This window comes from Amphibalanus amphitrite, unplaced genomic scaffold, assembly GCF_019059575.1.
Source record: "Amphibalanus amphitrite isolate SeventyFive unplaced genomic scaffold, NRLGWU_Aamphi_draft 000748F_arrow, whole genome shotgun sequence".
NCBI classification, from domain to species: domain Eukaryota; kingdom Metazoa; phylum Arthropoda; class Thecostraca; order Balanomorpha; family Balanidae; genus Amphibalanus; species Amphibalanus amphitrite.
Window position 1 is genome coordinate 326,703 of NW_024882242.1, and position 12,778 is coordinate 339,480.

Consider the following 12,778-nt stretch of genomic DNA (forward strand, 5'->3'; position numbering starts at 1 on the left):
CGACTGATAAACATTGATAAACACTGAAAAACACCGGCTGCTAGTTTTTGCGACGACCCTGCCAGACACAGTAGTCCGACACGCCAAAGCTGCGACTTCCATTGAAAAGCGTAAAATCGTTGATTTTCACGCTAATGTAAGTGCCAAACAGGCGAGACTTAACTGTTGACTGGACGCACCACGGAACTTTGACACCGTTGACTTAACCATCTTCCGTTATCTGCCTCTGAGATGGGCAATTACATTTTCTTCCGATACTCAGGGGGGAGAGACCGCTGAGGATCGATCGAAGATCTTTTTCCCGAAATAAAGCACAAATGGTCGTCGGGATACGTGAGTGTTTAGCTCTTTCCAATCAAGATGCTTTTGGCCAGTGCTTCCATGCGCCTCTGCTTTGCTCCACTATTGTGCAGCTCTCTGCAAAGCTCACAGGCTGCGCATTTCGCCTTTTGTACTGCGTCATTCTGCATTTCTGCTCCATGTGGCTAGTGCTGCCTTATGCTTTTGCTCATGCATAATCAATCCGTGCTTTATTGCTGTTTGCCTATGGACATTTGTTTATCTATGTATTGCGTGCACCATCAGTGTTCTCAATGCTGGTCGATGCCTATACCTAAGCTTTTATAATTAGACATTTTGTGAATACAATATCCGGCACTGAAATCATATAACCATTGCCGCATATTACCGTTGACAGGTTGTTTCGCTTGCTCACAATTTTCGTAACAAGTCCCGTTCACTGGATTCGTTTCAATTCAGCAACCAGTCATAGAGCGGTTGCTGCACACTGATCTTATATGTGATGTCAGTCGGAGCTAACTATATCACGTGGGGCGAGGCGGACGCTGTTGAACCATTTCCCCAGCCCAAACGATGTATAATTTACAGTCACGCCAGCCCCGAGTATGTGAAGGTCGCACTGAGCGGCACTGTCCACAGGCCGTGGTTCACAGCACTGTCAGCACGCAGTTCGGCTTTGGAGCGGTGTCTTTTCTTGCTGCCATGTACACCTGTTGGGGGTGATGTAAGCGGCTAGAACATTATCGATCAGAAATTTAAAAAGCATGCAGATAATGTGTTCATTGTGCTAAAAATCGGCATGTATGGCAAAATTATATCACCAGTTACCAGCGTTAGATCCTGAAAGCGTTCTCAGAATCATTCGCATGCAGCATTGGCGCCCTGCTGCTTAGGCATGTTCATTAAAAACTGTCATTGACTGTTGTATCGATTTTGCCGCGCTGCATCTGTCCTCGGCACCTCCTGGGATGCATGAACCTCCGCTAAGTGCATTGCCTGGCTTTGGTGCTGTGCTGTGTATCATGCCCGGCGAATATCGAGCCCCTTTCGCCCCGTGTATGTCTAATGGCTTCCTCGGCCGGCTCCGCTGCCGTGTTGTACAGGGACCCGCAGTTGCTACTGTACACATATATTACCAATTTAGAATTGCGCTATTATTTGCTAAGTGCTGGCCATTGGAGAAAGGAAATGTAGTGCAAAGTATGGAGGAATAACACATGTTTGCTCCTAGGACGTATGTTTTGTATAATTCCTCTTACCGCAACAGATATTCTTCCAAAACTACAATCGTGCTATTTTTCCGCGCCGGTTGCCTCCCCAGAGCCTGTCCTTGGTATCGCCTATAGCTTCCGTTCCCGCTACGTGAATGAAAGTCACGTGACTACTACAGGTTTGCGCTCAGTACTAACACACCTAGCCCGAGGGCCGGTCCGCAGCGGGGAGGGGTAGAACGCCAGAGCTCCAGCGCAGTGGAGGTGGTGGTGGCCCGTATCATAAAGAGGCAACCGTAAGCAGAACTACAATTGCCGTAGTATAAGATTATGATCAAGTTTTCTTTAGATGTATTGATTGACAAGAAATTGCAATGCTTATCCGATATAATAAAACGGTGTCCAAGGCCTTGGAGGAACTATAAAACATATTCAGCAACGTATAAATTTCTGATACAGGCCATGACCTTTCACCTTGCCTCCGGGGAGGACCGCTCAGGAAGCCACATACCGAACGAATCGAGGCCTCGCAGCGCGGCGGCAGAGGAGGTGGATAAACCATCGCCAGATCTTTCGGTTACTTATGTTTCCAGAAGAAGGAGGGGGGGGTGGAGGGTGAGGGCTGTTTTCAACCCACTCACCAATCCTTTCCTTATTAACTTATAGCTTACCGAAAAATGCAACACAATGGTGGCCGTCACGAGATGCAGCGAAGAGTGCCTCAGCCACACCGGTTTTGAGTAAACTTTAGGCATTGGAATTCAGGCCAGTGATCCTGAAGCATTATTTTATTTTTGTCGTGCATAAGCTGGGATGACGTGGTTCAAGTTAATTGCGAAGAAACGGTTTTAGTTTCAGAACATTTATGAGGCTAGTCGCTCCAAATAGTAGGTATACGTTTGTTGCAAAATGTCAAATAGAATGTTGACGTGCTATCCAGATGATGGAATTTATTTGACACAAGAAGTCAAAAAGTGGCATCGTTAGTCATCCTGCATACCTATAAATCGATTCGTCATCTTTGTTCGAGCTCAATAGTTCTTTTCGCGGATGATCGGTTTCGTTTTCTTTCTTTTTTTTGGGGGGGGGGGGGGACAGATTATGAGCCAGTAACCACCCTCCCCAGTCCCCCAAACAACAATTGTTGACAAATACTGTGATGGCCTAAAAAATGCCCTCAATTGTGTTGCGTAGGGGAGAATGAGGTAAGTTCAGCCGCTTTTTGTTTTTCGTAAGCTACAGGCTAACTTACTGATCATTTTTCTGCGTTTACGGGTTGGACGGACAGAGTGGTGATTTGCACATGTAATGGTGGCCAGAAATGTTTCATACCGCTTATTTTTGTACTGAAAATGCTACGTCAAAAATCATCTTGCACGTTGCTCATCTTACCCCATGGGCGGGGTAAGCTGAGACACGTCGTGGGGAAAGTTGAGCATGGATAGAAAAAGCGAACCTTTTCTTTTCCCGGGCGCGGCGAAGAGTGGGCTCTTTTATTTACTCCATGGCATAGATACTTATGGCAAAGTTTTTTTCCTCCATCAAAAAGTGACTGTTTTAAGCCTTCCAATAGCTTGTCAATTTTCTATCACGGAAGAAATCATTTTATCCTTCAGGTAATCTGCAAATCACTTACAACTTGTGTAATCAACAAAGAAAAACAATTTGCTACCATTTTTATTCAGCAGAAACAAGCGCAGCTCAGTTTGGTTTTCGACAGCGGAGACAACAATGGCTTATCCGGCTCATCTTCCCCCAGGTGAAAATGGCTCATCTTGCCCCACCCGTGGTCATTTTCGATTAATGACACCCGCTAAGGAAAATAACCATGCACCGCAGATAACAACCATCTCATTTTAAAGGCAAAACATGTCTTAGTTATCAGGGGCGATACCACATGTTACCGGGTGCTGAGCGTGAGAACGTTGCCGTCTCACGTGAAAGACTGCAGCATCGTAAGCGAACGGCACATGGAAGCTTAAGTCAATTAGCGCCATAGGAGCTGAGAAACATGGGGTGGCTAAACTTGCCCCTTGGCTCATCTTACCTCACTCTCCCCTATTTGGGGCTCTCAACTTTGATTTGTTAAAGTTGTTTGTCTGTTCATTATAAAAGCTGTCAAATTTGCCGTATCATTAAACTTTTATTGAGTTTGTATTTCACACTTATCTAAAATGAACAATTTTGTCACTGGCTTCGTTTATGAATGGAATTGGATGGTCGCATGAATGAACGAATGAATAGCTCCATTTGAGCATCAGCTGAAATCAATCCTAAAATTTAATCTACCAGTCTGCAACGAAAAGGTTTAAAAACCAGTGCAAGTTAGGTGCAGTTTCTAATCTATGCCGTTTTTTATTAAGTGTCTCATAGCTCCTTAATCTTGAGCCGCTTCTCTTAGATTCATTTTATGTGGTGCTTACATTGTTCAAGAAGTAGTATTCGAGCTCGTTGGTCTTTAAAAACTGCTATCGAAGTAAATTTAAGTGTTTCGGGCTTCGGCACTTAAAAACCAATCGATATTTAACCCTCACCCACTTAGGCATTTTTTTCAGCGTCTTATATGTAGCGGAGGGCGTAGAAACCCTCAGCCATTCATGAATAGCCAGAGCTTCGCTGAAAAATAAAAAAAAGAGCGAGCTGCTCGTGACGAGAGAAATCCGATGATTTGAGGGCCCTGGTCATCGCTGACGAGAGAAAGCCAATTATTTTTATGTCCTGGTCAATGCTGAGATCCTAGGTCACTGGTTGAACTCCCAGATCAGGTTAATAACCCAAAAGCACGGAAAATTGGGTCCTGCTAGAATTTCTACAAGTGAAGTTTGCTGGGTCTTGGCTTGCTTCTGAATCCGAATTTGCACTTGCTTTGATCAAAGATGATGTATCAAAGCATTTGGGGTAGGACGGGTCACGCCAGATCACCCATTAGGCGTTCTGCCGGCTATCCATAGAATGTTAACCAGCACTTACAGCCTTGCAACATATTGCATAGGCACTATAACTGATACCTAAGTATGCATAGTTTTCAAATGCTAAAATGAGTGCTAAATTTCAAACCAACACTTCCTAAAAACCACAGTAAAAAGGTGTAAATTTAAGGAAGTTAACCGAGATCATTTCAAGTAAATGACCTTAACCTGAGTTTCACGTGACCTTGGCACCCACAACAATCAATGAGACAAACATTACATAGTATATTTCACATGTTGTCACGTTGCTAATCACGAAACGACTATGGAAACACACAGATGTGCGCTGACTTTCAATTGCTATTCTGGCCTGACATGATCTTGAGAAAAATAATCACAGGTTAAAGGTAATTTGGTTCAGGGATTTAACATTCTCAGACAAGATGCAAAATGATGAGGGCTATTTAATTTTCCGGGAAGTTGTAAAATTGATTAACTCCAAGGCACCAAAGAATCGTCGCAATCCTTCGCTTTGCCGCGATTTATTGGTGAAAAACAGGGGGCGCGGTCTACTTACCTCTACTTATATGTGTGGTGAGGGCTAATATTCATTTTATCTGTGTTATTAATATGCAACAACTTCTACATGAACTGAGACCAGTCCATATGGGTATGTTTTTCTCACGGACAATGACAATATAAAAACAATGCGAATAAAACCAAACGTTTCGGACAACAACGTGCCTTCGTCAGTGGAGAAAAATAAGTGTATAGGTTTAACATCGATGAGAACTATATGCGGCACCGTCTCGGTCTGGCCAGCCGGGTTGCCGATAAAATACACAAATGCTTATAAGCTTCCATGATGTGCTTAAAAAACTGCTGAAAATATATCTTAAAAAATAAAGATAACTACTTCATCGATTTTATCGAAAGAAAACATGTATGCCTAATTACTTATTCCTTGCCACTGACGGAGGCACTTTTTTGTGCGAAACGTCTGTTTTATTCGTATTGTTATTGTATTGTCATTCCCTGTGAGAAAAAATGATAACTCTTCAGTTAGTAACAATAACAGCGAAACGGCTTAATGTAACACAATTCACTGTGTATACGAAACCTAAAAGTCCCTAAAAATAATCCTATTTACAACTTTTAAAAAGATACAGCTTATACAATATACAGTTTAGGCATATATTTTTTTCTGCATTAAGATAATATTCATTTATCTCCACAGAATATGGTAAATTACTGCTGCTGAAGTTCGCTTTCGAAGCGTCTCCTCCAGGCATTCCACAGCTCTCGTGCCATTTTGGATCACGGAACATGGCTGGGCGCAGGACAGGCCGTCTGCGAGCTTGGACGGACCACGTGACCACCTCCTCCCCTCCCCCTCGCTCCCGTCCCCCTCCCCAGCAGGGCGTCCGATCTAACCGCGCCCCAGGCAGTCGGCTCGGTCCGACCCTCCCCTGGTCGAGCCACGGCCCGGTGCCGCCTGAGTTTGTGCCGGGTGCAAAACTGGAGCAGTAACTAGCGCCGGAACTAGTAGTCAGCACGACCATCGTCAGATGGCAGGAGTAAATGGAATAAGCGGTTCCAGGTTTCAGAAGAAATGGGGCAGGAAAAAGCGCTGAAAGCAATGTTTTGCTGATACAGCCATAAAAGTTCACTGAATTAGGAGAGCAGCACATCAGTTTAAAGCCCTTCAGATGGTGGTTTTAATAAGCACACAATCATTTCCCAATTCGCCTCCAACGGTGTCACAGGCAAAGAATACGCTGAAATACTAGTGTGTACAGAAGCAACTGCGGGTCCCTGTACCGTCGGACTGTGCTGTTTCCGGGACATGTTGCGTCGTCAGTCTAGTCTCGGTCGATCCATCAAGTCTGTTTGAGGCTGTCGCTGATGGTTACTAGGCTACAGACGTACTCAAAAGCGCAAGCAAATGGCGGGGACCGTGAACTCACTTATCCCTGGTTAGGTCAGTGAGGCGCTATAAATTGGTGCGGACCGTTAATGTAAGACCAGATGCATTTGAGCCCAAGTTTGCTTATCATTATGCAAACGTAGATTTTTCTTCGTGCCCTCAGAGTGTATCTGCGCTGCTCTTAGCACTAATATATCGGAGCGGAAGGTCCTAAAGTATGTCAGTCTGGCGTTTAATTTTACTTGCTCCGATCCCATGTGAGCAGATGTGTGCTGTGTGAAATCCCTCGCCCGTGTCCACACATCTGACGTGTGCCCTTCCACAGGAGGTGAACCGACACGACTTCACTCCGCCGCCGCTGGCTCCGCCTCCTCCCACGGCCGCGCCCTCGGGGCTCAGCGGGCTGTGGACGCGCCTGACCGGCGGATTTCAGAGCCTGTTCGGCTAGAATCGTAACCACCTAGCTTGCTCTACCGCTGGCAAACGGATGAGCGTCGCAGTGTTGTGCGCTGCGTCGTGCAGAGTCGCGATCTGAGAAGCGCGGGCTCGCTTAGAACCTCGACTGAGCGTGTGTTACCCCGCGGCTTGTGACATCCTGGTGACTATTTGAGTTGTTCTCGACTGTCGTGTAGATCGCAAGGAGTCAGATATGTAGGCCGCTCCCGGTCCACCAGTGCTGGTTAGGCTGACATGATGCCTGTTGTTTGTATTGTGCGGTGTCGGGCCGGCCGGCCTGACGGCTGAGCCGGGCTGTTATTTTAGTGTTGACTGATACCGCTGATGTTGTTGGGACTGACCAGTGACCGGCGGTTCGCCCGGCTGTTGTATACCGGAGATTCTACATTGGGCAATGTGCTGAGGGACGAGTGTGCGCTGTTTATAGTTTGGGCTGAGTGTTAATAAGTGTATAGAGATGCAGTGGAGCATATCGTTCTCAACTGAACTAGTTTTGTTGTGCATCTCTCAGCTCTTCACTTTTTCATATTTGTTACTGATTCAACACGCCCAAAGATAATTCGAATTATTATGAAGACTCCACCTCATTCTATAGAGTCTATATATAGAATATCCAAGACAGTTAGGATAAATGATAACAATAACACGTCAAATGTATATTTAAACACACAAAGCTTTCGGTATGAAAATACCTTGATCACTGTGTTAACAGAAGAGTTTCTGTCCTCATTTCTGTTAACACAGTGATCAAGGTATTTTCATACCGAAAGCTTTGTGTGTTTAAATATACATTTGACGTGTTATTGTTATCATTTATCCTATAGAGTCTATGGTAAACACTGTCGCTCGTGCCTCTCTTGCCTCTTCATTTCATCTCAGTTTCTTGACTTACGCACTAAGCTGTTGAAATATGTGTAAATATGTATGTGGATGACCTGTTGCACTATTCAAACTGATCGTACAATACATATTATATTCAAAAAAGGGAGTTTAACATCATTTTCGCGAGTGGATCAGGAGAATTAAGTCCGTTTTTTTTTTTTGCCTGCGAGACCGCGTTGACACAGATCAGTAAGTGATATGGGTACGGCGTTTCCCCAGCTTTCCCAGGCCATTGTCAACGTGAGTACCCTGCGAATCACATGGTCACATTGCCAGGGACGTTACAAGATTTTTCCTAGATTAGATCTAGGTTTGAGGACACGAGCAATCGAACGGATATAAAGAGAGCAGCTGTCTCCGAAATCAGTCATTCGCACATGACCCATCCAGGTTCAAATAAGCGCCGTGCCTAACTCGAGTCAGCAGCCTTTGAGCCTCCTTTCTAAGCCTCATTTCGCCTCCAATCCACCGACCCGGCAGCTCTATCCGTCGCTCTGACCTCGGCCGTTCTCGGCCCGTTTCCCTGATGACCGTCCGTCTCGAGATTCCGACAGTGTCCGCTCTAAGTGGCCGCAGTGGCAGACGGCGGCCAACCGGCCACGTCATCGACCTGTCGCTTAGCAACGCCGCCAAACACACCGGGCCGCCGCCGGCGGCAGGTAGTGGGCTGGGAACACGTGAGGTCGGGGCAGCGCCTGGGGCGTCGGCCGCCGACTGCCCGAGGCGACAGACCAGCTGAGTGGTGTGACAGCGACGGCGCGGGTGACGCTGGTTGTGTGGATAGCTTGGGAGTGGCGGTGCTCGGATTTTGAGAATCTGGTGCCTGATTGGTGCGCATTCAATCAATTTAAGCGCTGAGAGATATACGAGGTGTATGAGGTTTACGGGAAGACCTGGCGAGTTAGAAAGAGTTGAAGCATAATAAGGCTAGCGTGTGAACACTTTCGTGCAGCACAGTTCGGTGTGAAAGGTGCAGCAGAGATACACCCGGCGCGGGGGCAGTGGATGCGTCCAAGCTGCTGTGCTTTCCACCGGGTCAAAATAGCGCAGAGGTTCGGGGTGTCAGAACATCCACTCAGGTTCTCCTCTCGCATTGCCAGGTGAGTTCAGCTCCGTCGCTGAGGGTTCAGAAGCTGTATGTACAGGGTGCGCAAAAAGTTCTGGCCCATTTCTGTACTTCGATAAACGAATGCAATCGGAGTGAATATTATCAACGCTAACACCAAATAATGGTTTGCATTATCAAACCAGATACGTTCACTCGCCTCAGGCACAATATTACCCCCTTAATCGGCAATGACCTTCTCCACACGGAGGCGGAAAGACTTGCATGTCTTGATGATGTAGGTGGGGTCCTTCGTCTCCTACATCTTCACGATGTGTGGCTTCAGGGCCTCCAAATTGGGATGGGACACTCCCTGGACCTCATCCTACAAAACGCTTTAGATGCTTTAGTCAAGGGGTTCAGGTCGGGTGACTGAGGGGGCAATAGATAGGTCATTAAGCCAGCAATGGGCTTCTCCCCCGAGCTCCTCAGTTTGCTTGTGCTGGATGGAACTTGCGTTGTTTGCGGGTGTTAGTGTCCCGCTGGAAAACGAAATCGACTTTTGGATACGTCTTCAGGATCAATGGGATGACGTCACTGTCAAGCAGACGCTCATACATCGTCCCGTTTATCTTCCAATTGGCGTTAATGAAGACGGTTGGGCACTTTTTGCCGCCCGAGCCGTGGGCCGTCCTGGATGGCCTAAGACACGGCAGTCACATTCTCAGAGTTTTGACTGGACGTGACCGGTCTGACCTGGGTGCATCCTACAGGACCTCCCCTATTCGTATTTGGCTTTGATACGCGTAATTGTTAGCAGGGGGCTCCAAATTTCATCGCAACCTGCTCAACAGTCATGCCCGATTCGGCCGCGCCGCGCGCGGGTATCCAACGACAATGTGACGTTTAGCACGGACATTGCCTCCATGACTGGCCGTTAATGGTCTGCTTTGTTCGACATCTGGCTGTGTAGCAGGATCATTGAAGATATTGCGTGCGGCTATTGGCTTCCCGAAAAGCAACCGCAGCACGCGTAGGGGCGCTTACTGTAAGAGGGCCAGAACTTTTTACGCACCCTGTACGTTAACCTGCTCGGTAAACTTTATAGGTATGACAGGCGACATCTGTTGTGAATAGTTGTGAAGCTTATCCGTGCCTCGACACAGTAGCGGCGGAACACCTTCAATTAAGGGGGGGGGGGGGCACTGCCGACTTTTGAGGTCATTCTTTCCATGCAACGCCCATAGGGCTAATGTTAAAATGCCAAAATCAAAGGGGGGCACGGTGCCCCGGTGTCCTCCCCGTTCCGCCGCCTATGCGGCTCGACATATATCTACGATGCCATTTAATTTAATTCGCGATGGCTGTCGTGGACTAAAAGGAAAAGTTATCGTTAAAGCTATCGCTATCGCCGAATCGTTTGTTAGTTATCTATGCCGTTTAGTTTGATTGATGGAAATACAAAATGAAGCTGGCCCTAACAGATGTCATAAATCCCACTTATCCATTGGAAAGAACTGCGTAAAAATGAACGCATTAATTGCACAAAGACGAAGTGTAACTTTCGGCAGAAATGCATTGGGCTTTAAACAGAACTGGCCATAAGATAGCTCCTTGGCCGTGTAGGGACATGAGTGTGTCAAATATGTGCGATGTTTGCTTTATGCCTACAGCGCTAAACGGAGCTGTGTGTGACTATGTTATGGGTAGAAGTAATGCTTACTTTGCGCTGATTTCGCGGTCTCTCATAGCAACGCACAGCAGCACAGCGGTTTTCCATATACTCAGAACTGTCGCCGCATCGATTTCTGTGTCTCCGACAGCTCGCTCCTGACGGGACTCGGGTCAGGACCCTGTCATGACGGAGTGACAGCGGGTCTGCCCGGCGGCCGATGGTTCGGCTCTGCGGGACGGAGGGCCGCGGCCGGCGGCCGGTGGCGGAGAGGCGACAATATGGACCCTGAGCTGACGCCATACACGGTCAGTATCGCGGGCAGTAGATAGGAAAACTACTCATAATTATACATTGTCCTTAAAATGTACATTATCCGCTATATAGCCCACGATGCACAATGCACATGTCATGTAGGAGAAGTTGTCAATTGGCGGCAACATAGGTATCGTTAGTACGTATATACAAAGTGGATACGTTAAGTTTATTGCGATGTTTTATGATAGCGCTAAATAAAAGACGGCAATTAGATAACGATGTGTTCGTACGGTTTCAGTTCGAATCGGTAAGATAACGTCGGGTGCTTGTCGCCATAGTGCCATCCGATGGTCATATTTGTACTTAAATAAAATGTACCCCAGGCACTGCGGTAAAGAATAATTATAACTGCTCAGTGCTCACAGCTTCAACTGCTGCTCACTTCGTCTATTTTGAAGGGTAGCGTAATGCACCATCTGTCGACGTTTCAGAGCAGAATGAGACTCGTCAATTCACCTATCCGTTGAAAAACATACTGATCGAGGGTTGACTGTTGTTTGTTTTACCACTGTTGTGAGCTCACAAGGCCTCTGTTGTCTCACGGGAAATGATAGCGGGGCATCGCAATACGTTACTAATGAGAATATAAAGCACACGGTCAACTCATAGGAGTCATGCCTAATTATTCCGATGAGGTTGGTGCGGTGTAGCACCGGAGTGATTGAGCCACGTTGACCCATGCTCTCTCGCTTTAGGTTTTTTCCTTTTTCCAGAACCTTTCACTCAGAACGTCATTAGGTATACATGAGTTTGTAATAAAAAAGACGATGCAACGGCGCTAGGCCATAAAGGCGTACCTAATGCATCGCCATTTAACTCATGCATTTTTCATGCAAATCTAAAATGAGTTGAATTACTGAGCTAGGTAGGTACTTAGTTATGCAGCACACCCAGTCCCTGGGTACAAAACTGCACACCGAAATAATTTTGGCCTTGACCTTGTCCTTGCATGTCCGGCTCATTTTGTCGTTTCGCTACAAGAGCCTTGGTTTAGGTACTGAACGATGTCACGTCAAACGGGCGAGCGGTGAACCTTCATAACACTTGGGAATAGTGGACCGTTAAAACACGGGAAACATCGAGCCATCATAACACGGGAAACAGCGAACCGGTATAACACGGAGGACAGCGTGCCGCAGCACGGTGAATGGCGAACGGACCGTCGCTGTGAGCCGCGACGCGGGTGAACAGCGGCCCTCCGCACAAGTGAATATTGAGCTGTTGCGCAAAAAAAAATTAATAAACAAAACCGGCAGCCAGCCTTCCCGCCCAGGTCGTGTGCACTCAGTGCCTACCTACCCCGGGCGTCTGTAGTGACGCCTCTGGTGATCGATGCTTGACCGTGTGTGTGTGTGTGGGGGGGGGGGGGGTATGTGTGCACTGGGAACAGGGTGTAGTCTCAGAAGCGGTGCACAGCTCGAATGTTATTGAGGGGAGTATGACGATAAAAACCAAGTGCAGCAGCCTACTCATTCAATTCACCTACGGACTTTTACGGACTCACCTACGGACACTGAGTTACTTTCACTGCTCACTGCACTGATAAAGAAAGTCCTTTTCTCGAAATGAGTCACAGTTTTTTGTTGTCCTGTTTTTTGTTGTCCTAAGATGGTGCTCAAAGCAAGAGACTCATTGCGTTTCCGGTTCCCCGTATCCAGCAGGCAGCAGCACAAATCGTCAAACGATCTGCACCTGCAGGATGCTTTAATCCATTCTCACTAGATGGTACTAGTGCCAAACGCCTGGACTACTATGCTGTGCCGCAGAGCACGATTGACGTTTCCGATCACCTCCCTAGATGACGTTAGTTGTAAGCGCCTGAAGAGATACTGTGCCGCAAAGCATAGCAGCTGTTCCAGACTCACTCCATAGATGACGCTAGTTGTAAGCGCCTGAAGAGATACTGTGCCGCAAAGCATAGCAGCCGTTCCAGACTCACTCCATAGATGACGCTAGTTGTAAGCGCCTGAAGAGATACTGTGCCGCAAAGCATCGCAGCCGTTCCAGATTCACTCCATAGATGACGCTAGTTGTGAGCGCCTGAAGAGATACTGTGCC

The 12,778-nt window shown here is 47.1% G+C and overlaps 1 protein-coding gene across 5 annotated transcripts in view; it reads left to right on the forward strand.

Annotated features, from left to right (window-relative positions):
• LOC122365561 (carboxypeptidase M-like) overlaps window positions 1–7,726 on the forward strand; it is a 38,488-nt gene extending 30,762 nt beyond the window's left edge. Inside the window, exons 9-10 of one of the 5 annotated variants that reach the window (XM_043336877.1) lie at window positions 263–333; window positions 6,673–7,726. In XM_043336877.1, the coding sequence (XP_043192812.1) occupies window positions 263–310 (48 nt within the window). In that variant the 3' untranslated portion in view covers window positions 311–333; window positions 6,673–7,726. The remainder of the gene's footprint in view (window positions 1–262; window positions 334–6,672) is intronic. The other 4 variants (XM_043336875.1, XM_043336873.1, XM_043336876.1 and 1 more) reach the window with 4 other exon arrangements.
• Window positions 7,727–12,778: the final 5,052 nt, after the last annotated feature.